This window comes from Bemisia tabaci, chromosome 4 (assembly GCF_918797505.1).
Source record: "Bemisia tabaci chromosome 4, PGI_BMITA_v3".
Lineage (NCBI taxonomy): Eukaryota > Metazoa > Arthropoda > Insecta > Hemiptera > Aleyrodidae > Bemisia > Bemisia tabaci.
This window is the reverse complement of record NC_092796.1, coordinates 34,772,345-34,800,112: the sequence shown is the minus strand read 5'-3', so window position 1 is coordinate 34,800,112 and position 27,768 is coordinate 34,772,345. Positions and strand designations below refer to the sequence as shown.

Here is a 27,768-nt window from a genome sequence, read left to right as displayed (position 1 = left end):
TAGTGAAGCCAATTATTTTCAAATGCCATTTGACACAATATGCGTCATTACTATGTTTTCCACAGTTTCCAGAGACTGCTTTACCCGAGCGTACCTTCATATATATCCATTTACCCATACTTCTATGTACACCCAAAGATTCCATTTCTGTTGACACTACGTCTATAACAAATTCCGGTTTCTCATCTACAAGTCAAAAAACTAATTCGAAGATTACATCGAACTTCAACCCTGGAGGTGCAATGATTGACACCGCAGATTTGTAGTAGTATGTCCACTCAAATCGTAGTTTCCCTTATGATAGAACGTAACCCCATTTCAATGTTGCCAAATTTCCCCTCACAAATTGCTTATTAACCAGGAGAATCTTGGACATTCCTAACTGAAAATTTCTCTGATTTTTCGTCAGATTTCATCCAAAAATTAGACAAATTTTGGATAAAAATTGCACAGATACGTTGTTGTAAAATTAATGAGTTGTTTGAGTCAATTTGTCTACCTTGGAATGGAGTTAAGTACGTTCTTCCGTCCGGGAGACGGCGAAATGTGAGGTGGGATTTGTAATTATTTTTGCTCTGCTCAGAATGACTGAATTGAATGGTGAAAAGTGACAAAAACTCTACCTGAGAAAATGGTTTTAGAAAGAATCATCGGTTTTTGCGTTTGGGATTTTTTTGCGGACTGGAGCAAGCACATTTGACTATGATTGTATTTGGTTTGCGTCACGATATTTTTTTTTTTTTTTTTTTTTTTAAAAACGATGCTACGCTTTTGGTATAGAGATTGTTTTTTGTGAAATATCCATGGAAAGGGCGTCATCGAGGAAAAACAGGCAATGGGATTTTCTCTGTACGCAGAAACTGAACAACCTGTGCATGCGATATAGGGGGTCTAATGGCATTTTGTATACTTTTTGCTGAGTTTATTCGTTCTGGATACATTATTACTACATCAAGCGTTGGATTATTCCACTTGAAAATTAATATACGCTTTGAATCATCAACCGCACTTTTAGGGGGGGGGGGGGGGGGCTAGGGTTAAAAGTATTAAAAAATTTCAAGATATGAGTAATGTGAGACTATATCCCCAGTCACGCTAGTGGAAAATATTCCAGACGGATTTTCAATTATGAGTGAGCTAACATTATGTCAGTACATTGTGCATTCAGGTAGATGGAGTGCAAATAATTCAAATTTTTTTATTTCATTTCAAATTTTTACTCTGAAGTTTTTTGGCGGTGCTTTTGAAGTAGACGGAAATCATCCAACATTTCATTACACGCAATGGGGGTCCAAACTGAAATAAGTTACACTAATTAGTCGTAAAGAAGATTTCCTCCTTACTCAGTGATAAATTCACTCCAATTAAACAGATTTCTTTGAGATGTTCGCGGCTTCCTTCCAGATTTGATCATCTATTCTCATTAGTTAAAAAGCAGCAATTTTAAGAATATTTCTGCTTAAATCAAGATCCTCTTTTTTTCGATGTATGTAAGTATGGGTGTATATGTGTGTGTATATATTGATATTGAAAAAATTTATTTAAATATAACGTAACTACTAAAAGTATTTCCTTGTATCTATCTACATGGTTTAAAACTAAAATTAAACGAATTGCATTGAATATTACAGGGTAACGTTAGATAATATGATGATTATCTAAAAAAACAGGGATTGTAAAAAGTATATTCCAGTGTTACGCAACATAACAGAGGGCAAGGTTGCAAGGTGCTGCGTGATACTTCCTATTGACATTCTTGTAGTGACAAATTAATGGGCAATGATATAGACGCTCAAGACAAAGGCAAAGGTAAAATGGAGTGATCCTATTGGTGAAGACGGGTCAAGGTGATGGACAAAGGAGATAAATAATAGACTAATTAAATACAACCTAAGAGAGATCCTACAGTTAGTCGATCGTTCCCCCCCCCCCCCCCCCCCAGTCTCTATTAACCACCCATTTCGACCAACAGGATCGCCTAATTTTCCATTTTACTTACTTGTCCATCGCTTTGCCTATCATCAAGTTCAATAGTCTGACCGCTGCGGAGTGAAATTCGCGCCGGACATTGCTCCGAGATAATGAACAGTTTGGTTTCGTAGAATTACCATACAGAATGAAGTTTGGTGATGCTTAAGACATGTTTTAATCGTTGATAGAGTTTAATATTTGCTAAATATGGATGAAAATATTTAATCCTGATCATACAAGCTGTTGCTTCCAACCGCCACCTCCGCCACCGCCTCCACCACCTCTACTGGAACTTCCACCATATCCACCGCCACCTCCACCACCTCTACTGGGACTTCCGCCATATCCACCGCCACCTCCAGCACTTCCACCGCCTTTTCCACCATATCCACCGCCACCTCCACCATATCCACCTCCAGCACTTCCTCCATACCCACCTCCAGCACTTCTGCTGGAAATTCCACCACTCGTCTCGACACTTCCACCACTTTTACCGGGACTCCCAGGACTACTCTCGGCGCCCTTGCCGCTACTACCGCCAGTGAGGATTGACGCGTAGTCTGCCCCTTTGACCAGGTTCAATCCTTGGGAGAGACTAGATATGATGGACCTTAGATTCTGTATGTCCTCCTCCGTGCACCCGTCCATGGAGTTGTTGGCCTTCAACTTCTGGATGGCTTCGTCGGCGACTGCGTTGACCTGCTTCTCTGCGGCGGCACCGAGGCTGCTCAGAGGCTTCGGTTTGATCCCTAGCCGCGACAAAGCTATGTCCTCGGTCTTCTTTAGCTTTTTGATGGCTTTCGTGCAAGCGTTCTTCTTCTGGCCCGGGATCTTCGGGTAGGTCACGCATTGACAGTGGTCAACGTTGCACTGACCGGTGAACGTTTTGTCCGATGTCAGACCTTTGCAGAACCGTTTGCACTGTTTCGCTTTCTTGTAGTCATTGCAATCCGTGTCGTAACCCTCCATAGCATCTCCTGGAATGCATTCAAGAGGACCGTTCAGCATTTAGAACATGAATGCTAACACTGATATCAGTACTCTCTGACCCCCAAAATTTTCGTTTTTTGTCACAGTTCTTCCTACCCGAGTAGCACACCGAAAAAAAGAGTTGCTGAAGTAACATCCCGGATGTTAAAAATCTGCACGACAACTCTTAAATGTTGATATGAATATTCTGGCTGTTAAAATAACATCTTAGCTACGTTGAATTAACAACCGCAGCGTACATATCAACACTTAAGAGTTGTTGCGCAGATTTTTAACATCCGGGATGTTACTTCAGCAACTTTTATTTTCGACGTGCTACGATAAAATGCGATATGATCGGAGAATGTATCGCGGTTTTATCAACGTCCATGTATATGGCAATATTATCAGATATTATTTGCGATTTCACTGATTTTTGCAATGAAATCGCGATTTTTCCGACGGTTTTTTGCAATAGGTATTATCGAACAAAAAATCTTGGTAAATTGAGATTACGGTTCGATTTTAGCGAACGCCATTTTATAGAGATGAACTTGCGAAAATATTGAGGATAATCGCTCGGATGTTGATGATCCTAGCGGCTTCATGACCAAAAAATCGTACAAAATAGCACTTTAATTACAAAATATTGCGATTTTTCCGCTGAGGAATGCTGTTTGGGTACTAGAGCCGATTTTCATTATTTTCCATGGCTATCGACGAGTGATAGTATCTAGATGAGCCCGGTATATTTTAATTTTAGAAATGTGAAGCAGGTCTTATACATACTCACGAAGTTACATAAAGTTGTGAATTTTACTATTTAAAGAATGTAAATGTTCATTTTTGTGTCACATTAGTTTTGAAGATCTACCGGGCCCCATTTTAATGATTTTTATCAGCTATTAATAGGAGATAGTTCTAGAGTTCCTAGATGAGCCTGCACCATATTTTGATCAACTCACGGCTGCGTGACGGAATTTTGAACTTTTTCGCCGTAGCAGAAGTCAAAATAAGATAATGCAGAGACAGAGTAACAACTTCCCGCGACAAGCATTCATTGCTTAGAGTGAAAAGACCATAAATCGAAAACATATTTAGAGCATCACCTCTTGGGTCAAAGCGATTTCATAAATTAATAATTAATAATTATTATTTATTAATTACGTACGGAAACGTTTGCTCATCGCCTTCTTCATCTTCTTCTCCCATTTGAGCATGCAGTTGCAATATCCACCGTCGCAGCTCCCTGTCAATTTTTCGTTACGCATTTTACATTGCATTTTACAAAAGTATTTTCCGACTTTGGGCGGGCATTCAAAGGTCACGTAAAACATCGACTGGTCGTCGATCAAATCCTGCACAGCGTCAAACACTGGAAACGAAAAAGGTACAAAGATATTAAAAAAAAATCTTCCGTAGCTCGAAGAAATTCAGCTCCATCGTGTTCGATTATCACTGTTGGGCGCAATCAGGGGTTTTGTTTATCTGCAGCATATTGTTTGCTTAAATTAACTGAAAATCGTAAAATTAAGTTTCAACCGTATTGCGTCAGCTGAGACCGTTCATGTATTACGGAGGTCATATATTATCCGATTTTTTTTTATCTCTTTCCCGCCCTGTAAACCATCCGTCAGCCAACCTCTGAACTCCTGTTTGAAATCACATAAGTTTGCTCCTCCTGCCCCCCCCCCCAAAAAAAAAATCCAAAAATAACAAAAGACATCTGAAAAATCAATGCTGTAGCCTAACTCCCCTCCCCTTTCGAAAGACCACGAGAACAAAGCTCTGACCTGCTCCCCCCACCCCCCTAAGAGGCCCGGGCCCCACTAACCAGTAGATTAATTTTAGATTTTTCCGAGATAAATCTAAAATTTCAAAGTTTAGTGGAGGATGGTACCTGATTGGTCCATCAGCAATTTTCGGAATTAATATATCGGAAAATCAGCATAGCACGGATGACGTTATACGAAAACCCTGCTAACTTAAAGAGGAAGTAATCAGAAAAGCTATGATGTCGGTATTAGAGGGAATTTCCCAATGACCTCATCTTGGCTTTATGACGTTTTCTGATTGGCTAATTCATCCAGGGATTAGAATACAGAAAGTGCCGTACACACAAAAATCGGCTTCGCTTTTTTTAATACAGTGAGATAAAATTGTTTTAAAAAAACGATTTTTTGAACATCCCCCGAAAAATTATAGTGTATTTTGCTTCGTTCCAAATCTTTGGCATTACCTTGGGTCGGAATCATCATGTTATTTCTACCACCGAAGCTGCCAAAACCACCGTAGCCGAGGGGATCGTAGCCACCACCGAAAGCGCCACCGTAGCCACTGCTGAAGCCACCATTGTAGGGACTGTTGTATCCGACCCCGAAACTACCACTAAAACCCCTGTTTAAGCCATTCTTGAAACTACTGGGGGCGTTAAAGCTGGAGAAGATCCCTGCGTTCGACCCGAACATGCCTGGAGATGTGCCGTAATTGTCTTCAGCATACGTCCTAAAACTATCAAAGGAAAACAAAATTTGACGATCTGGTCGGATATTAAAACCTAAACGACACAGCATGTTTTACAACTTTGGGGTTGTGTAAATGAATAAATGAAAAGGTATAGATAAGGTTGGAAGTTTCCAGGCGAAGGTTCTACGAGAGATTAATACCTTGGTTTGTAAGGAACGAAAATGTAAGGAGAGAATTGAGCCGCGCTCAGCAGAAAGGAACCAAGCCACATCAGCAATTGCCAAAAGTGACTAGAGAATTTAATTTTTCACAAGAGAACGTTTTTATGGATCCCTTGGAAAATTTTAGCTAATTTGCTTCGTAATATGCAGAAAATTTACTGAAATGTGCAAAAAAAATCCGCACAAGCGTTTCCATGTGCAAAATTGAATTGCCCACATTAATTTGGCAATAGCAGATGTAGCTTGGTTCTTTTCTGTTTAAAGCGGTCCAATTAGAGGAACCCATGAGACCGCGTACCTAAGAATGCGAGTGGGAGTGAAGTGTGAGAGGAAAAATGACAAAATAACGTAACTACATCAGTAATCTTATCCTGATTTCTATGGGTTGACTAGCGACTCGGTTGTAAACCAGCTGTCACGAGCTTTAATTTTTAAATGCAAACAGTACTTGAAGTAATTCTTTTGAACTTCCGCAATTCTTATCATTAGCGCGAAGAAAATTCCATCAAAACTTCAGTGAATTATGTTGACTTGTCCTCCGTCAAAAAAGTAAAATGGGTGCAGGGATTTATTAACTCTGCAAACAAAATGCGTGGCTTGGGAGTTCTCATTTAAACAATTACAACAAAGGCTAGAAAACACAAATGAAACCAAAACTTTTCGGGTGGAGGCAGCCCAACCTTCTTTTGTTGGATAAAAAAAAACAATAAAAATTAAAAAATTAAACACTTGGTACTAAGTCGTACCTTCCAAACCAAGATGAATGTGGTTATGCAAATTTTTTCTCGATTAGATGATCAACACGGCAACTAGACTAATTTTATCGATGTTCGGATGCAGTGTTTCGTGTCGATCGCGTGTTATCAATTTTTTTCTCCTAACAACATGCACTCCTTTTTTGGAAGATACAACCAAGTACTAAGTTTTTTAATTTTCATTGTTTTTTATCCAACCGGAGAAGGCGTTCCCAGCCAAAACGTCCTGGGTTTATTTGTATTTTCTAGCCTTGTTACTCGCTGTTGTAATCGTTCAAAATGTACAATTAGGGATTTTAGCCATCGATATAGTTAGTATAAGCAGTGGCATGATATTATTAAATGGACCGCGTTTAGTTGAAAAGAATCAAGTCTCATCAGCTACTGCCAAATTTAATCGGGCAATTTAGCCTTTTACATGGACACGTTGAGCGGATTTTTGAGCAAAGTTCAGTGGATTTTCTGCACAGTGCGAAGACAACTCCTTAAAATTTTTAAAGGAATCCGCAAATACATTCTCTTGTAAAGAATTAAATTGCCCGGTTAATTTTGGCGATAGCTGATGTGGTTTAATTTTTTTCTGCTAAACACGGTCCAAATAAAATGTTGAAAGAAAAAAAAAACATACGTCTTAGGTTTCGGCGTTGCGTAACCGGTTTCACTGTACGACGTCGCACGGCCTGGGGTCTTGTAAGCGTCGTTACCGTACGTGGTACCGAACTTGGAAGGTGCGATATTGTCACGTGGGTCACGCCTATCGGATCGATCATATCCTCGAGTTGGAGTCCGCGATCCGCCAGTTCGAGTCAGCGATCCTGCAGTCGGTGTCCGGGATCCTGCAGTCGGAGTCCGGGATCCTGCGATTCGGGTCGATCCTGAAGTCGGGCCCCTGGATCCCCGACTTGGAGGGCTTTGAAGGGCCATTTCGGCCTCGTATTCATCATCGTCATCGTCCTCCCATTGCGGGTACCGCGACTTGTGGCTGCCCGCGAAAGGGTCGGCACTCCACGGCTCATCCGACTCTAGTGCGTCCGCCTCCATGTCCATGCTGCCCATGTCGTCCATGTAGCTGTACCCACTGCTGCTTCTGCTGCTACTGTAACTGTCCCGGTCCGATTCGGCGTCGTCGTCCTCGTAAGAGTCAGCCGCGGCTGAAAATTGAAAAAAAGGTTAACACATTCCCGTAAAGTGCTCTGGAAGAAGATACGGAAGTCCATTCTAAGGTTGCGAAGTTAGAAAAGAATTTAACGAATTCCTCTAGTTGTCGTTTCTCGGACGAAGATACGGAACTCCATAGGCCTTGTCTCCACGGGACGTTTTCATGGGATTTGTCCCAAGTTCGAATCGCAGGAATGAAACTTCTGGGATTTTTCCCAGTTACCGTCTCCACGGGACGAGGCTCATACGGTCCTGCGACTAGTTTGCTCGGGAAGATAAATTAGATAAAGTCGAGTATTTAACCGGGATTAAAATGATAATTGCACTCAATTGACAATTAGACACATTATTTTAACTAAACAAGCATGGACAATGGAGTATTCAACAAAATATCGCACAATTCGTTTACACTTCTTCTTCCTCTCTCAGTGGGTCCTAGGAGTAAAAAGACCGTATACTTGGTACTGGGAAAAATATTGGTTAACTCAATATTTTTCCCAACTTCGTTAGTGGGATTTTTCCCTGGGACAAATCTCGGGAAAAGACCCGTGGAGACAAGGCCCTACTAAGGTTGCGAAGTTAGAAAAAGATTTAACGAATTCCTCTATTTGTCGTTTCTCGGACGAAGATACGGAACTCCATTCTAAGGTTGCAAAGTTAGAAAAAAATTTAATGAATTCCTCTATTTGTCGTTTCTCGGACGAAGATACGGAACTCCATACTAAGGTTGCAAAGTTAGAAAAAAATTTAATGAATTCCTCTATTTGTCGTTTCTCGGACGAAGATACGGAACTCCATACTAAGGTTGCAAAGTTAGAAAAAATTTAATGAATTCCTCTATTTGTCGTTTCTCGGACGAAGATACGGAACTCCATTCTGAGGTTGCGAAGTTAGGAAAAAAAATTAACGAATTCCTCTATTTGTCGTTTCTCGGACAAAGATACGGAACTCCATTCTAAAGTCGCGAAGTTAGAAAATAGTTTAACGAATTCCTCTATTTGTCGTTTCCCGGACGAAGATACGGAACTCCATTCTAAGGCCGCGAAGTTAGAAAAAAATTTAACGAATTCCTCTATTTGTCGTTTCCCGGACATAGATGCGGGACTCCATTCTAAGGTTGCGAAATTTGAAAAAAATTTAACGAGTTCTCGTAACGTGCCCTATTCGTCGTTTCCCAGACGAAGATACGGAACTCGGAACTCCATTCTAAGGTTGCGACATTTAGAAAAAATTAACGAATCCCTCTATTTTTCCCGGACGAAGATACGTAACTCCACTACAAAGTTGAAAAATTGATTCAAACAATTCAATGCCCACGGAAGACATGCCTGTGAAATTTTTTTGGATATTTGCATGAGATCCGAAGAAAAATGAGTGAGATTTTTAACTAGAAAAACGCATCTTTCGTGCTATGATTGTTGTGTTTTTGTTTCTTTGATCTTGTTGGAGATTAGATAGGTAATCCCGAAAAGTATCCAGACACTTATCAAGAATAAATTCCAACATACTCGTATGAACAATGCGTGTTTTGGTGTACTCTCCACTTATTTCCTCATTAAAATTGTCAGTTTAAAGGGCTCAAGATTCTCCTAGTAAAAATGCAAATTGCGAGTGGAAATTTGGCAACATTGAAACGTCGTTACGTTCTACCGCGGGGAAAATGTATTGGTGGAAGAATTGTACGATGGCACATTGTACGATCATATTTTCCATTGCGCCGAGTCCTTCTCCGCTAACTGTCACATTTCGGGACCATACTGACTAATTTCAAGTTTTGAAAGGGAAAAAATGAAAAACGAACAAGATTAATGAATAAGAAGGAAAAAGAATTGTTTTTGGTTTCCAAGTATTTCTTCGTATTTATAATTAATCGCCTCCCAATCAGTGTGCACATTCGAAGTTCCTCCCTTGCATCGAGCGGTTTAATCTCCCGGATAATGAATTCGCTACCCCCACCACAGCTGTAGGAATGGTGCGCGATTAGACCGTTGGGGCATAACCGGATCCACTTTAAACTCCTTCATTTCGTCGTATATGCAATTTGATCTCCGGGGAGTTAAAAGAGTTGCTTGAGGTGGAGCAAACTGCTTCCAGCGTCGGGACAGGGCGCTTTCAAGCACAGACAATTGCGTCACTAATCAGTGGTTTCACTCAGCCCCCTAATCCGTTGGATTTTGCTGGATTTATCTAATTTAGCAAGATATTTATGAACGCCAAACTTAACTTTTTCATCACTTTCTCACTTTGAGCTTCGAGAAAATCTGGAGCTTTGGGCTCTAAGTTATCGCTCGTTTTAAATTCCCCTCCAATGGAGCAGGAGTCGAGACGGAGTATGAATTCAAGCACTACGTAACAATACGGAACATGCTTCCTCTTAGAAATTTCACAAGAAAAACGAATCACACAGTTAAAATCCGTATGTAGAGAGTGCACCGACCAATAAAAATAAAAAACAAGCAGGAAGCTCCAACGCATTCGCGTCGGAAAGCGGCTCTGGCGACGGTAGGTAGTTGTTACGCGTTTACGGTTTCCTTGGTAACCTTTGTTTGCTATCAGCTGATGTCGAGTAGTATGACTAGGAAGCTCCAACCACGGCATTCTTCGAAAAAAGCGCGAAAACTTATAGATTTGAATTTTCAAATTTTAAACGTAAAGTACATTTTTTCCAGTGCGAGATTAAAGCACAGACCCGTTTTGAATTATTGACAGTATCACCATGATTCCAAAAATACACTACACAACATAGCATTCGCTCACAGGAAAAAGATATCAATTAAAATAAAATCAGTCCCCCCTAAACAGCAGAAAATGGCGCCGATTCCCATCAACCAACACGCGGTCTCTCCAATGTAACATGGTCCGTTGATACTCCCCAGCTGGGACCGTCCGGAATAGCAGCTCTAGTGCAAGCACCAGAGCCGCTAACAAGCAGTAAGCTCCAACGCATTCGCGTCGGAAAGCGGCTCTGGCGACGGTAGTTGTTAAACGTTTACGGTTTCCTTGGTAACCTTTGTTTGCTATCAGCTGATATCGAGTAATATGCCTAGGAAGCTCCAACCACTGCATTCTTCCAAAAAACCGCGAAAACTTTAAAATTCAAAATTTCAAATTTTGAACGTAAAGTACATTTTTTCCATCACGAGATTAAAGCACAGACAAGTTTTGAATTATTGACTGTATCACCATGATTCCAAAAATACACTACACAACATAGCATTGGCTAACAATAAAACAATATGCAATAAAATAAAGTCATGACAAGGTACATAGTCGAAAATGGCGCCGATTCCCATCAACCATCGCGTGGTCTCTCCAATGTAACATGGTCCATTGATACTCCCCAGCTGGGACCGTCCGGAATAGCAGCTCTAGTGCAAGCACCAGAGCCGCTAAAAAAAAACACCCGACATTTGACCTAAGCGTGCATTTGATATTTTTTGTTTAGATTTTCGTTGGTTGCATTGACGAGATCTTAGTGTAGTTGACCGAATAGTAAGGTTGAAAGAGGTTGTTCCAAAAACGCCGATTTTGGCCCCCCCCTGGATTCGGCCCAAACTTTGCTCAGATGTTGTCCTAAGTGCCCCCGATGCTTGGGCACAATTTCAGCCCCCTCGGATAATTAGGGGGGAGGGGGCAGGGGGGCAAAGTTGCAATTTTTTTAAAACTTTAAAAATCGATATCTCGCGAACGGTTTGAGTGTAAGTGTTGCGGTTTGCGCTAAAAAACGTTAAAAAATATTCTCTACAAGAATATTAATGCTGTTTGCAAGGTTGCGTAATTTATCGCGGTCATAAATCGATTTTTTCGATTTTGACGTTTCGACTTTTTTTAGTTTTTCGTCTCTCCTCTCTTTGGAATCGTTGCTACGTGAATGAAAACCGGTTGAGGCGATTCTCCATAAAATTCTGCATCTACCACACTTTGTTTGACCTTGGGGAAACGATTCGTTCGTGAGTTACAGCGATTTTTCTGCGCGTTACCGGTTACGCGCGGGCGGCATATCGACGGCGCTCCATCCCGCGCGGGCAAGGCAGAGGTTGTTTCACCGCTAGGGCCTTATATTCATGCTGTAGGCTTTGATTATCGATATTTTCTCCTCTCCCAACCCTTCCCCTCCGATAAATAATGCGCCCAAAAATGATCTCTTCAAAACGGGGACATCGGCCCCTCCCATAATTTCTCTTTGGTCAAAAATTGACGGAGATTTTCCGGAAAAAGATGATTTCCCAGGTAATCAACCCCAAGGAATCCGCTTTTCTTGGTACCGAGGCCCCCCTAGCCACTCTCGGGGGGTAAAAGGGGGAGGCACAATGTCTCCCGACTTTTGGGATCGTGACCCCCTCTTTACCATCCAAGGGGGGCATGGGGGGTTTCGGGACCGTGAAATTCGGATTCCTTGGGGTCAATTCCCTCAACCCCGCGGTCCCCCACTTCGTACTACCTCAACCAACCGAGAAAAAGACCTGTTACGGGTGGTCTGGCATACCCTGTATAACGAAGTATTAAAATAATATTTATCGGAGGGGAAGGGTTGGGAGAGGAGAAAATATCGATAATCAAAGCCTACAGCATGAATATAAGGCCCTAGCGGTGAAACAACCTCTGCCTTGCCCGCGCGGGATGGAGCGCCGTCGATATGCCGCCCGCGCGTAACCGGTAACGCGCAGAAAAATCGCTGTAACTCACGAACGAATCGTTTCCCCAAGGTCAAACAAAGTGTGGTAGATGCAGAATTTTATGGAAAATCGCCTCAACCGGTTTTCATTCACGTAGCAACGATTCCAAAGAGAGGAGAGACGAAAAACTAAAAAAAGTCGAAACGTCAAAATCGAAAAAATCGATTTATGACCGCGATAAATTACGCAACCTTGCAAACAGCATTAATATTCTTGTAGAGAATATTTTTTAACGTTTTTTAGCGCAAACCGCAACACTTACACTCAAACCGTTCGCGAGATATCGATTTTTAAAGTTTTAAAAAAATTGCAACTTTGCCCCCCTGCCCCCTCCCCCCTAATTATCCGAGGGGGCTGAAATTGTGCCCAAGCATCGGGGGCACTTAGGACAACATCTGAGCAAAGTTTGGGCCGAATCCAGGGGGGGGCCAAAATCGGCGTTTTTGGAACAACCTCTTTTGTAATCTCGTTAAAATTACGAAAAAGCCACCCATATCAAACCTAGATTGCGTGAGTGATAGTCCAATGCGCTAATCACTCTTGGGTCGCAACCTGTAAATGGCAACGGGAAAAAAATAGTGAATTTGTGCATCAGCGGGCCGATTATTGAAATCGATAGACAAAGTGATGGACAAAGAAGACAAGAGGGATACGGAGAAATCCTATTGGTGAAAGCTAGTGTTTGCAATGGAAAAAAGAGGTAGGTATGGACTAACTAACGGAAACACACGAAAGACTCTATGGTTAGTCCATTTTTTTCTCCCTTAGTCTATGGGAACGACCCATTTCAACCAATGGGATCGCTCCACACTCGCTACGATTCATTTGTCCATCGCTTTGTCTATCAATTTGAATAATCAGCCCACAGGACTCTTCCTTCATCCCTAGATTTCTCTGTAGTAACCAATACGCGGTACCGGTAGATTTAACCAAAAATTGTGTTGATCAACCATGTTGTTCCAGTTGATCCGACCGAAAAAAAGGAACTCAAAGTAAACTCGTATTAACAATAAACACGGCAATTTTTAATTGTGTAGGGTGAAAAGTGAATGCTTGGTACTTTGGTACTCACTGCCCATGCCGCTCCCACGCCCGCTGATGGAGAAACTGTGCGAGTGAGAGCCTCTGCCGCCGCCGCTATGACCGCAACGCGAACATTGGTACAGACTGTCATCGTCCGACTCACCGCTACCTTGTAGGAGAAATAAAAAGTCTCCATTGACTATCATCCAAAAGGGATTAAAAACATTTTCAGTACACTGAAATAAAAAACACATTGGATCTAGAGTCCAGACTCCTGAAAACATTGACAAGGAAAACTGCCGTGCTAAGGAAGAACGCCGTATTAACCTTCAGGCGTTGCCAAATTTGCTTCGATTAAATTCGAATTTATTGGGACAGTTGCTAATATTTTTCTTCGGATGTCTCAGACAATTTTGTCCGCAATTTCATCTAAATCATCTAAAAATTCTAAGGGAAAATATGCTTAACTTTCCTCAAAAATACGTGTTTTATCCGGGGAAATTTGACAACTCTCGAATGTTCATACGGCGTTCTTCCTTAGCATGGCAGAAAAGGACTCTTGTCTTGATTCAATCAGATTTAAGCTTAAATCAAAAGGAAATCCGCTCAAATTAAGAGGCTTGGTTCTTGATTTAAGCTTAGATCTGATTGAATCAAGAGTATTAGCGGCTCTGGTGCTTGCACTAGAGCTGCTATTCCGGACGGTCCCAGCTGGGGAGTATCAATGCAGCATGTTACATTGTAGAGACCGCGCGTTGGTTGATGGGAATCGGCGCCATTTTCGGCTATGTTCCTTGTCATGACTTTATTTTATTGCATACTGTTTTATTGTTAGTCAATGCTATGTTGTGTATTGTATTTTTGGAATCATGGTGATACAGTCAACAATTCAAAACTTGTTTGTGCTTTTATCTCGTGATGGAAAAAATGTACTTTACGTTCAAAATTTGAAAATTTGAATTTTAAAGTTTTCGCGGTTAAGGAAGCTTTAACCACTGGGTTGGAGCTTCCTAGTCATTTACTCGATATCAGCTGATAGCAAACAAAGGTTACCAGGGAAACCGTAAACGTCTAACAACTATCGTGGCCATTGGGGCGATTATTGAAATGATATCGACTTTATGTCGCCGTTTACGACAGGACATAGCCCTATCTTAACTGTGTAATATATCGCAATTCGATATTGTTTTGATTTTTAAAAGGAGCAATTCATTCATACAGTTCCGATTAGTTTTGGCGAACGGGCCCTTAGCCTGCTTAGTACGTATAATCCCAAAACGCAGGAAAATAGATTGTAGGAAAATATTTGCATCGGAAAATCGTAACAATTTTCCCCTAGATGTCTTCCATTCCGGGTACATATTTATTGAAAACGGCGACTTTTTCAACAGTCCTATTTTTATCTACAACATCTAAGTGGCCCTTCATAATCATTTAATTTTGGCCCCTGGCCAGAAAAAGGTTCGGAAATTGCAGTGATTTTGCCGAAAATGCTGAAGTAAGTAAATTTGGGCATTTTTTTTTCCTTCTTCAAACTCTGTGGAGAAGCACTTCTCCTCCAGTACATCTATTTTTTTACTTATCTCTCGCAAGGTACATTTACAGAAGGTGTGTTCCAGTATTAACAGTTCAGATTCGTTGTTTTTTTATTATAACGCTTATTTCGGAAAGCAATTATTACATTGTTCAATTCTACTGACTTTCAACACTCGATTATACTCCCGGCAAATTCTGCAGCAGCGTTTCAAATGTTTACTCTAATGCTTCCAACAGCCATCCGATGTCTAAGAGTTTATTCCTAGATTTAGGGATTTTCCGGAATTTCCAGGGATTTAGGGATTTTTCAGGAAATCTAGGGATTTTTTTTTGATGAGGTAAAGTTACCAAAAATCAACTTTTTAACCTCAATTCTAGCTTCGACAATCGAAAACATTTTTTCATCTATATTTTGTAGGCCTTTTTGGCAACACTATTTTCCCCGCAAATAAGCCGGAAATTAAAACGATTGCGTCCTTCGATGTACTTGACATTCAACTGCATTCAACCTGTTAATAATAAGAAATCAACTAATATTCTTTCATTTTATTGGTCTGGATTAGCACTGCTTTCAGAGAGCGCCAAAATTCAAACGAGCCAATCAGATTTAAATATTGCAAATCGCTACATCGAATGACATCATGATTCTTCATAAAAAAATGGGGTTTTTGCAAAATCTAGGGATTTTTTAAGTATATTTGAGCAAATCTGGGGATTTAGGGATTTTTAGCGAAATCTAGGCATTTTTTTTCTTCCCCGCTAGGGATTTAATATCGGAAGACTGGCTTCCAGTATCGTAGCGTTGATCGTCGCTGATGTCGAAATGGAACCTAATGCCGGACTTACTGTAACACCTCCATTCCTCAATTCCGGTGAGGAATACGTCTCTACCCTTAACTCAATATAAATATACAAATTGATAAGTGAGTGCTTTAGTCTCCTGAAAACAGAATTGCGAAACTTAAAATTGGAGAAAAATGATGAGTAAATGAAAAAATGGAACCAATTGATGGGATATGTCGCATGCCATTCTGACACAAAATATGGCGTCTATCGAATCACCTTAACTAAATAAAATAACCAAATTTTCAACTCTCAAACTATCAACTATCAACTATCAAAATTCAAACTATCAAAATTTCCAACAATGACAAAAATGATTGTAATATACCTATAATGTAATGAAATATACACGCTCTAATCATTTAATTTGTATTACCTTTATGTTATGTACCTACAGTACATGTTATACTATTTTTATAATAAATTTTGCCAACATGCTTTTCAATTCAGTCTACAACATTTCATTCCGACGTGGCAATAATGATTTATAATGCCCCTAAACATTAAAATGAATTACAATAGTAATGCCGCATTATAATGTCGTATTATACATCGCAACGATTCATGTCCTACTGATTATTGATTATTGTAAGATGAATTCTGTTTTCTCTGATTGTATGTTTCATACGTGCGAAGCAAGTACGGGTCACTAGAAACGTGGTTCGTACGGGTGGCTGATGAAATTGATCTTCGAATACCTTTTGATGAGCTAGGGAAATGGAACCATCTGCATCTCATGGACAATAAATAGTTGCCGTAATTGAGGTCATCCCGTGATTAAGGTGCCGTGATTTAAGTCATAAATTCTTCATCTAATTCTTGATTCATCTCCAAAATGTCTGCTAAAGCTTTCATGCGCTTCTCCTCGTATGCATGAATGAGCAAATTGGGTATCGAACAAGCGGACACTTTTTGAAAATTTAGATGATTCTGGACAATATCGTACAGAAGTCCACGAGCTGCAGATAGAACCATTACCTCTAGCTCATCAAAAGTTATTCGAAGATCATTCAACAACCTCTTTGACAAGTTGCAAAAACTTTTCGTTAACAATAGTGTCACACGGTACTAGGAATATTCAGTCTTTATTACAAATTGTTCGCACTTGGAATTTCTTCGAAAGTGATCCGAATTATCAAAGAGTTATATACAGGTACATCTGCCAGGGTTTGGTGTCAAGGGGGAACAACCAGGGAATTTTTAACTAACATGGGGTAAAACAAGGCTGTATCCTTAGTCCCTTACTTTTTGCGCTTTTTATAAATGACATAGAAAAAGGACTAAAGGGGGGGATCAGGATCAGTGGAGAAATCTTCAAACTATTAGCATTTGCTGATGATATAGTTTTTTTGGCAGAAAGCAAAGCAGAGTTGCAAGCTATGATAAGAGTTCTTGAAAAGTACTGTGACCTTTGGAACCTGAAAGTCAATCTGATGAAATCGAAGATAATGATATTTAGAAACGGAGGAAAAGTAGGCAAGAATGAAAAATTCTGGTTTAAGAAGGAAATAATAGAAGTTGTGCAAACTTATAAGTATCTAGGGGTGATTCTAACTGCAAATCTTAGCCTAAGTGAGCACTTCAAAAAGAAAGTGGCAGAGGCGAACATTACTATTCAGTCCTTCAGTAAAATTTTATGCGATGACAATGTCCCACTACTCTCTAAGTTTTATTTGTTTAATACGGTCGCCAGGACCTCACTTTGTTATGGGGCGCAGGTTTGGGGTGCGAATGTATACAGTTCGCTGGAGATCCTACAGAGGGCTTTTTTGAAGAAAGTTTTTAGATTGCCAATTTCCACTCCGGACTATATGCTTTATCTGGAATGTGACGTGTTTCCTATGTTTATTTATGCTTTAGAACTACACTTGTACTACAAAATAGATGCTTAAATTTGTCAGAAGATAGATTTCCAAATTTTTTTGCAAAAGAGATAATCAGGAGAAAGCTTTTTTGGTACGAAAGTTGGGAACGGTTGGCCCAAAACTTCCAGATACCAATTGAAGATTTTATTCACGGTGACATCAATTTAATAATCGATAAAGTAAGAAACAGCCTAAAAAGTCAATATATAGCTAAGGTTCACTCTAGTACAAGGCATCTACTTTACAAAGAGATTTTTGATGATACGAACTTGCAGAAAGTGGTTTATAACACAAATTTGAAAGCAGCCGAAATCCGTTGGGCTCTTAAAATTAGGGGTGAGCTGGTCTACTTGAACAAGTATAGCTATAGCAGTGAATCCGTAGACTGTTCCCTGTGCAACTTGCGTCAGGAGGAGAGTGTCTTCCATTTCGTCGCGGTGTGTCCCATTCTGGCGGAATGGAGGAGACTATACTTCCAAAGGAGTAGGTTGGACAGGGAAGAGTTCATAGATATTGTGAAAGGCGATGGACTTGGGTTATTGGCGGCTTTCTGCAAGTCTGCTTGGGCCTACCGTTTCGAGCTTGTCCAAGAATTTAATTTATGAGAAAGCTTAAAAGCTTTAAAATCCTAGCTGCTCAATATTTTATTTTCTATTTTTTATTCTTATTTTAATTTATAGGTGTTATTATTATTTATTATTACCTTAAAAATAAGTGTTACATAACCTCCCTCAACGGCTACAAAGCCAGAGGGCTTTTGTGTTTAAGTAAAAAAGTTTTTTATTGGAATGTCGTTTGTGTAAAAAAAAATAAAACACATTATTATTATTATTATTTTCCATATTCACTGCTGTCACCAGCTTTGCTGGGTTGCTTTAAGCCCTCACACAGGGGCAAACAATGCTCCTAGGTATGAGGGCTGTTTGTGGTTTGGGTGGCCGGGTGGTGGTTTTTTCAGTCCCCCTTGGGGGGTGGCTCGTCACGGACTAGGATACTTGTTTTAGGAACCGAGGCAGGGTAGGTGTCTGGAGGACGCCTGCCTAAAGGTTTCTTTCCTGAGGTGGTAGGCGGTAGGGGTGTTTTCGGTGTGTGGGAACGTTCTAGGTGTATTCGCGCTGCTCCACCTAGCTTAAGACCTTCCGGAGGATTCTGGCAGTGCCTAACACAGCAGACTTCTGGGCCAATACTAGCGAATGTTTCCAGGGATTTCGTTCTTCAGTTTAGTCCAGTCTTTAGAGACTGCTCCGGTAGCTCCTATCACAAAGGGTATGACTCGGGTTTTGGTCTTCCACATCCTGCTGATTTCGATCTCTAGGTCTTTATACTTTAGTTTCTTCTCAGCTTCCTTTTTTGTGATGTTCCTGTCTGCTGGGATAGAGACGTCAATCAGCAGACACGTTTGGCCTTTCCTACGTAGGATGATGTCCGGTCTGTTTGCCTCAACAGTTCTATCGGTTCTGATAGGGAAGTTCCACAGGATCGTTGTCTCTCCATCTCTGGTTGTTGCAGTGTTTTTCGGTTTGTGTTCATACCATTTATCTGCGTCGACTTCGATTCCATATTCTTTGCAGAGGCTGTAGTGAAGTTGGGTGCATACTCTGTCGTGTCTCTCGATATAGTCCTTTTGGGCTAGAATTGGGCAACCTGATGTTATGTGCTCAATGGTTTCTTCGAACTGGTGACAGATTCTGCATTTGCTATTCACATGTTTCTTGTGGATTTTCCTCTCTCGGTACCTTGTGTTTAAGGCTTGATCCTGTGCCGCTACAATTAGGCTCTCTGTTTCTGCTTTTAGTACACCTTTACTGAGCCAGATGGTAGAGAGATTACTCTCGATAGAGTCATTTTCTAGCATCAGTGGATACTGCCCGTGCATGATCTTTCCTTTCCATTTGGTTCTGATGCTTTCTGAGATTTTCTTTTTGATTTTTTGCTTCCTGCTGTTTATGGGGGCCACTTCAAAGTTTTCTCCGAGCTCGGCTTCAAACTTGTTTGCTTCTTTCGCAATGTGGTCTTTGTCTAGAGCAAGGTTGACGGCATATACGGCTTTGAGAAAGGGGTCTTCGTTTTTTTTTTCCTGGAGGTAGTACTTCGCATTGATGATGGAAGATTTGTAAGTTGATTCAATTTGCCTAAGTCCTCGTCCTCCTAGTTTTCTGCTCACGTATAGCCTGTCAACGTCTGCGGATGGGTGGTGCATTTTATGCATTGTCAGACATTTTCTTGTTTTTATGTCTAGCGCTTTTATTTCTTTTATTTTCCAATTCAGAATTGCAAATCCGTACTGTAGAACGGGTACGGCTAGCGCTCCGATTGCAGTTATCTTGTTTTTTGCCGTTAGCTCTCTCTTTAGTACTGCTCTTACTCGACGTATGTATTCTCTCTTTACCTTTTCTTTTATTGTCTTATGTTGGATACCTATACTTTCTTCCATTCCGAGGTATTTGTATGTTTCACCTGGGTCTAACTGTCGGATGCTGGTGTCGACGTCTATATCCATGTTTTCTCCGTGGATGTATTTACCTTTCTTGAAGGTTACCTTGGCACACTTATCTAGGCCAAATTTCATACCTATGTCGTCACTGAATTCTTTCACCGTCTCGAGTTGATTTTGCAGTTTCTCGTCGCTGCTGCTGAACAGTTTCAGATCATCCATATACAGGAGGTGCGTCAGTTGTTTATGGCCTGCCTTGATGTTATATCCATTGTTCATGTTGTTTAGTCGTGTAGAGAGGGGTATTAATCCAACGCAGAACAGAAGGGGGGAGAACGCGTCTCCTTGGTAGATTCCTCGTCTTATTTTAATTTCAGAGGTGATAATTGTATCTGTTTTTCCTCTTAGTTGGATGCATGTTGACCAGTGCTCCATCATGTTCTTACAGGCGTTTACTATATTCGGGTGCACTCCATGAGTTCCAGTGCACGGATGATCCAGCTGTGAGGCATGCTGTCGAAGGCTTTTTGGTAGTCCAGCCATGCGATCGATAGGTTCTTCTTGTTCTTCCTGCAGTCCTCAATGATGGTTTTGGATATTAAGAGTTGGTCAAGGCACCTTTAGCTCCTTTGCGGCACCCTTTCTGCTCTATAGGGAGTAGTTTGGCACTTTCTAGGTATTTGTACGTTTTTCCGGCCATTATTATTATTATTATTATTACTAGGAATATTTACTATTTAACGAACCTTATATTTCCCTGACTCAGTCCTAAATTATAGAAGTATGCGTTACTTTTCCAGCAATCCAAAAAAACAATTATACAAAAACCAATACCTACACTTTCAGATATAAAAATGCAAATTTTTTGCAGCCTCGCTAAACGACTTATCAACCAGAGATTTTTTAGGAAGCGGACCTCCAAAGAGCTTTCAAAATTAAAAGTATACAACAAGTGATAATGCCATGTATTCGCCATATCAAAGCCCAATACACATTTATACACCGGCTACGTAAATCTGCTAAGTTACAAAACATGAATCGACAGTTGTCGGATTGTACATCAATGACAAAATGTGTCTAGGCCCTCATTCTTGACTACAACTACTGCCCCCAGAGCCGCTCTCCGACGCCAATGCGTTGGAGCTTCCTGCTTGTTTTTTCTTGTCGATGTTTCTAGGCGTCTGGACTCTAGATCCAATGTGTTTTTTTTCCAGTGTATAAAAAAGTTATATAAATATTTATATTATAGATTCATAAAATTCGGAATTCATTATCGTCCCTAAATCAGATCCTATCCTCGTGGCGGCCTCATAATTTCGAATGTGAAATTCCCAAACGTCGTATCTCGGTTTGCGGCGCACAGTAGATCGAGTCAATCAAAGAGGTCGGACATGAAATTTTTGACTAAAACTGCAAATTTTGATGTTTATTTCGTCTTGTTTTAAATTTCAAGGGGTGTTTCTAAAAGAAAATTTCAAGAGGAAACCACTGAAACCACTCTCAGAACCTCAAAGTTTTGTATAATCGGAGTTATAAGCGTTTAAAATTTTCAAATTTTGTGCGACCTCTCCTATTGACTTGGTCCACTGTGCAGCGTGAAGACTTCTTACGATGCTCAATTTTTTTATGCATAAAACTATTCGACGTCGTCTCTTGAGAACTGGCATGATTTTATTTTTCGGTGCATGAAGAACAGTATGTGAAGAATATTACATGAGTTCGAAGTACCATAATGTTAAAATGGACTGCAATGTGCAATTTGGAACTATAATGTCTGCCTCAGTTTATAAACGATGTATGTGCCATTAGTGTCCCCATGCAGATGAGTGTTTTTCCGGATAGGCTAAAAATTGTAGTTCCTAATTGCAGAATGAATTCAAATTGTTCTCCATTAAAATTCCATCTTCATTTTGATTAATAGAGACCAGAAGGTCTTTATCATGACGTTTTGAAAATAACAATTTAAACACTGAAAGAAAATTCAGAGGAGACACTTTGTGAAAGGCTTGTCATTAACTATTCCCGCACAGAATCAGTAACATAGAACGAGGAATTCAGCTCCACTTTCTGCATATCTCCTGTTCGGGAAAAAAAAACCATTGAATGTATCACGTCGAATCTCACAGGTTTTATCTACCGTCTAACAATCTTTAAAAAATGTTTGATAAAATGTTGCATACAGGTAAAACTTACTGATGCTTTCATAGCTGTCGTCCGGCGCACTCCTACCGCCATGACCAAAGGAGTAATCGGTGTCCCATTCTTTAAAAACAGAAAACATACTCCCATAAATTAACATTAAAATGCATTGCGGGAGACATGATGAAAGTTGATATAATATGGACTATGGACTTAAATAGATGTTAAGAACTAGAGGTGTCGTCTTTTACTTTCGGTTTGCAAGCGCCGACGACGATTTTGGGCCTATCCACAAACCCTCGCTCGCTACTATACATTTCAAAAACATCGGACTCTCGCGGTAATGAATGATTAACAAAGTAACACAAGCCTGAATGGAGATGTTGCATGTGTGAGGGATTTGCGATTTGACCATTGATTCTTATGTAAAAGTTCGCGAGAAACACGATGGTGCCACTGGTTTTCTCTGAAATCAACTCCCAAGCTGAAAAAAAGCTCTCAAGTTGAGGCCAAAATGGAGGGGATATCCCACGCTATCCTGAGAGTCCACCTCTACATCAAGACCAACTCTCTATGCAAAGATAGGGAGCAAATACATTGACAGGCTACCACTTTATTTGGGGACTCTAAAACTGAAAACACGGCATCACTGCTAATGTATTTGCTCCCTATCTTTGCATAGAGAGTTGGTCTTGATGTAGAGGTGGACTCTCAGGATAGCGTGGGATATCCCCTCCATTTTGGCCTCAACTTGAGAGCTTTTTTTGAGCTTGGGAGTTAATTTCAGGGAAAACCAGTGGCACCATCGTGTTTCTCGCAAACTTTTACATCAGAATCAACAGTCAAATCGCGAATTCCTCACACATGCAACATCTCCATTGGACCCTTTTTGAAAGAAGCATACAACCGCACTCGGGTCCTCTCCGCTGAAGTCGACCAGATTTAAATTTAAATTTTCCACTGAATGCAACTTCTATAGTAATGTAAATGATGATTCAAAATCTTGACACCCTTCTGCCGTGCTTAATAAGAACGCCGAAAAAGGCAATAAGCGTTCCCAATTTCCTTCAACGAATCACAGATTTTCTGGAAAATTTGAGAATATTTCTCCTCCGATTTTTCACAGGATTTCGCACGTAAATAATTTAATCTAAAGATTCTGAAAATTTCAGGGAAAAATAATCATAACTTTCCTAAAAATAAAGGCGTTTTCAAAAAAAGAGTTCGAAAACATCCGAATGCTGTCCGGCGTTTTTACGTAGCACACTGTAACGAAACATAGGATTGCCCGGTCATGGGCTTCCTCCGCAACTTCTTTCCGCCATACCCTTCGATCTTTATGGAACGCCAGGTCAAAACTATGTTCTCCCGAAGCATTTTCATCGCAGAATCTGATTTTGACCTTAGTTTGGCCGATTTTCACACGGAAATGCATGTTTTTGGGTGTTTTTATGAAGTATTGCTCAGGATAGTAGGACCCAAGGTGTTTTCGTAGATTTTCTCTCCAGTTTCTTTCAACAGTTTCACTCCTTTTTACAAAATTCCAAGTTAAATTTCACATAATCTGAAGTATTTTTATCGTGGAATTCGATTTTGACCATAATTCTATCGATTCATCGACGCAAACATTACATCACATCAACATTAAGAAGAAGTATCGGGTACAATAAAATTATGCTTTAATATATATGATTACTGTGCAGTTATTTCAAAGTGGTATAATTAGGACGTATTGAAAGAATAGGAAATTAAAAGTAAACCGTCAGTTCATGAAAAAACTCAATACTTATTCAGTATACGGTTCGCTATTAGAACACAGTTGACATAAAAAAACGGTTGGAAGGCCTATATAATCATCTTATTCGCTGTCGTCCGTTCCCGTCCATCGATTCCTCTACTTCCTCTAAATCTCTTCAAGAAGGTCCTTTTCGACGTTGATGTTACTGTCATTATTGCTATGATAAAGGACTAGAGAGGAGAAGTGCAGTAGCCTTAAGAGTTTTAAGATTTTGCGATTAAGATTTTTGCGTTTTTATTGTTGTTATCAACCATATACAACTGTTTAATGTAAAACTGATTATTTGATGCATTTTCACTTATCTCTTCAATTGTTTTGGATGCCAGATTCAGGTGGCATGGCAGTCATCAATAAATGGTCTAGTAACAGTTAGGATAAAGTCCCCTCGTCTATCAATTTACATCTAATCCTACGATGGGAAATCCGTAGGTATTGGCCAGTTACGCTCTACGTCGCGTCTTAAACGGATGGAACGCAACCGTATTTGCTGATGTTTAACACTACCATGCTTAGTCATTATTATGTTCACAATATTACTCAAATAAAACAGCTACGCCTTAATTCGCAGGGTGTAATAATTGAATTAAGCTCATCTAGCAACCTGCGATATTTGCTTTCGAGAGAGGCAAATTTCTCTAAGCTTACACCGGGGGGGGGGGGGAGTTATAATTAAGGTATCTTGGGCAGAGGAATGCTGGTCTTAAAACCATACAAAATATATGAACAATTGTACATTTTCTAATTTTTTAGGAGGGACGTCCCAACGTACGCTATTGCAGGGTGCCTTGTGCTGTCTGACAAATTCAATAAATTTCGCCAATGTGCGGCTATCTGCAAGCAAATATGGCTGATTATCATTCTCAAAAGATTACTTGAGCACGCCATATTCTTACTTTTTTGGCAAAATGCGGCACAATTTTTAAAAGCTTGCTTAAAGTTCAAATTTCATCTTTCTGAAGTGGGTAACTTCAGAGATACGTAGTAGCCTTCAGCATTGAGATAATTTAAATTGTGACCAGTGAGAAATAATCTACTGAGTCTCAAAAATAAGTTTCAAGCATCAAAATTGACATGGGTTTAAACTCACAACAAAATATAAGGGTCGAATAGAGTTTGACGGAGAGAGACCCACTCGTGACGTCTGGCCTTTTCAGACGAAAATCAAAGAATTTCACGAATCTGCGCCTATCTGCAGCCAAATATGGCTGATTATCATTCTCGAAGGATTACTTGAGCACGCCATATGCTTACTTTTTCGGTGAAATGCGGTGAATTTTTTAAAAGCTTGCTCAAAGTTCAATTTTCATCTTTTTGAAGTAGGTATCTTTAGAGTTACGTGGCAGCCTTCAGGTTTGACATAATTTCAATTATTACCAGTGAAAAATGTTCCTCAGAGTCTCAACAATAAGTTTCAGGCATCAAAATTTACATGCAATAACGTCACAACAAAATACAAGGGTCGAAAAGATTTTGACGAGGTGTGACAATTTCAGGAACAGCGGAATCTGCCACATTTGAGGAGCTCTAGGAAAAAATTGGAGGAAAAAAATTGAAAATACATGCTAGATTCGTATAGTATGAACCCTTAGGAACACTTCATGCCCACTCCGGATCCAAAATTAGCGACACCCCCATGTCCGACCTTTTGCCCATTTCGTTACAGTGTGCGTAGCACGGCAGCCTTAGGATGGCGCACAGTGGTTCAAGTTGATTAGAGAGGTCGGACATGAAATTTTTGACTCAAACTGCAAATTTTGACGCTTATTTTGTCACATTTTAAATTACAAGGGGTGCTTCTTGAAGAAAATTTCACGACAAAACCAATGAAACTACTTTCAGAACCTCAAAGTTTTGTATAAACGGAGTAATAAGCGTTTAAAGTTTCCAAATTTTGTCCGACATCTCCCATTGACTCGATCCACTGTGCGGCGTAAGGAAAAATATACGAGTGCATCGGTAAGTTTAAATAGTTGGTCTCACGTAACATAAAATTGTACGTACCTAGGCTTTAATGTTATTAGCTCATTGTCAGCTCCTTATTACAAAATGTACACTGAAAAAAAAGATTGGTAGAATTGACCATTCCTTCACGCAGTATTTCACACAGCGTGAAGGAATGGTAAATTCTACCAATCTTTTCTTTTAGTGTATAGTCTCTTCTTTTACATAATGCAGCGAAAAAAGGAAAGAAACGTTTCTCACTCATTGAAATCTGGATCCCTCGTGGTAAAATAACACTGGGTTCCTTGCTGTCCCCAGTAGTTCTATCTTCATCGTTTGATATTTTCGTATCGTTTGCGGCGTTTCCATCAACGGTCACCAGAATACTTTCAACCTCTCGTCCGACTGCGTTGGGCACGGTTCCTTCCTTTCCATCCCTTTTTTCCTGTCCTGCGCTCAGTCTCCGAATATTAGCGCCCAAAATATTGTCAGAGTTTCGTCCACCCTCATCGCGAGGGACTGTGCCCGGCGTGCCGGTCACGATACCGGCCACGACGCCGGTCATCAGGGCCGCCCCCAAAATGGCGGCCGCGCTGATCACTTCTCCGCACCTCATCTCGCGAGCGACTGGAAACCGAATTGTGCGAGAGCTCACATCGTAGTGCCAGACATGTCAACTCCCTCGTCCATGAGGGATTGTGACAAGTTCCACGAAAAAATACACAAAGTGGAGGGGAGAAGTGAAAAATGCAAAAAAAACGACTTTGAATTCATCATCTCGGTTGTCAAGTTTCGAAAACAGTTCACGATCTCTGTCATTTCGTCGCTTCTCTAACGTAAAAAACGTACCTTGATTTACATGAGAGCCTTGCTCTCCAGATAACAATATGTTTTTTGGGGCTCATGTGGAAATAGAGATACGCCCTTAAGTGAGAGGGGCGACTATTTTATGAAAAGTGGCGTGGCGTGGCGTAAATTGCGATATATCGATTGTTATGTCATTTAAACCTACGTAGAAAGATCGATAAACAGGGCGTTCGCAGCGAACATCTTGATAATCGATTCTTCACCATAGGTTTAAATGAAATTACAATCGATACATCGCAATTCACACCACGCCACTGTTTATGAAGGGTGGCGCGACTCACATTGGAACGAGCCAATGGTAGATTTTGGACATCGTGGATGATGGGAAACTTTACAAGCTCGTATATACACGGGAAAAAAGTGTTAAGGGTTATCCCCTAAAATTATGGTGTAACCCCAATTTATAAGATGATATGGGCATTTCCAATTAATTTTAGTTAATTAATTACCGCTACTCAAGTTGGGGTAGTGCGGCAATATTTGGGGTAGTAACCTAATATATTGGGGTAGTAACCTAATATATTGGGGTAGTAATCTAATATGTTGGGGTAGTAATCTAAGTAATATATAGGGGTGCTATCAAGATCAATTAGGAATGTCCAAGTTGGGGCTCAACCCCTGCCTCTTTTTTCCGTGTGCGAAAAGTACAGAATGAAATGGGGCACCATTGATTTCCTCGTTAATTTTTATTCAGGAGGCCTTCCTGAAAATGTATAAAGCGACAATGACAAAATTATTACCATACGGTCACCGACTCCCTAAATGTTCATATTTTATCACAGTTCGCTCTCCCACCTACTGTGCAGATTTTCATGATTTTTACAGCCATCGACAGATTCTTGGATGAACTTGCTCTTTGTATTCGTCATTTAATTGTGAACTTCCAGATCGTACAGAATTATACACATTATCTATAAAGTATTACTATAGGAGGACATGCGTACAACCGAGTAGTGCGTACATCGTACATACACACATATTAAAAGAGCTTACTCTATTTACTCTTTCGAAGTATGACTCAGGATGTATGATGATGCGACGTGATAAAAGTTGTGGATTCTTCCATTTAAACAATGCACGGAAAAAAAGGTTGAGGTTAGGTCCCA

At 40.3% G+C, this 27,768-nt stretch overlaps 2 protein-coding genes across 3 annotated transcripts in view; one reads left to right on the top strand and one right to left on the bottom strand.

The window, feature by feature from the left end:
* LOC109038250 (uncharacterized) overlaps positions 1-27,768 on the top strand; it is a 250,480-nt gene that overhangs the window by 110,885 nt on the left and 111,827 nt on the right. The window lies entirely within an intron of this gene.
* Positions 1,992-26,500, bottom strand: LOC109038123 (uncharacterized). 2 transcript variants are annotated; one of them, XM_019053116.2, is made up of 7 exons: positions 26,057-26,499; positions 22,111-22,179; positions 13,289-13,408; positions 7,011-7,533; positions 5,180-5,451; positions 4,112-4,315; positions 1,993-2,948 (listed from the first exon to the last, which is right to left on the bottom strand). In XM_019053116.2, exons 1-7 carry the CDS (start codon positions 26,409-26,411, stop codon positions 2,203-2,205), a joined length of 2,289 nt encoding a protein of 762 aa, XP_018908661.2. In that variant the 5' UTR covers positions 26,412-26,499; the 3' UTR covers positions 1,993-2,202. The 2 variants fall into 2 exon arrangements, with proteins under 2 accessions (XP_072155160.1, XP_018908661.2); XM_072299059.1 differs by lacking the exon at positions 13,289-13,408 and having other exon boundaries at positions 1,992-2,948; positions 26,057-26,500.

What these genes read in the sequence shown, in the direction of transcription:
- LOC109038123 (XM_019053116.2), bottom strand. Translation starts at nt 26,411, where the DNA reads ATGAGGTGCGGAGAAGTGATCAGCGCGGCCGCCATTTTGGGGGCGGCC. An exon ending in GCGTGGGAGCGGCATGGGCA is followed by an intron (nt 7,534 to 13,288) that starts GTGAGTACCAAA and finishes TTCAATTTTCAG; the next exon opens with CCGCGGCTGACTCTTACGAG. An exon ending in GGCGATGAGCAAACGTTTCC is followed by an intron (nt 2,949 to 4,111) that starts GTACGTAATTAA and finishes AATGCATTCCAG; the next exon opens with GAGATGCTATGGAGGGTTAC.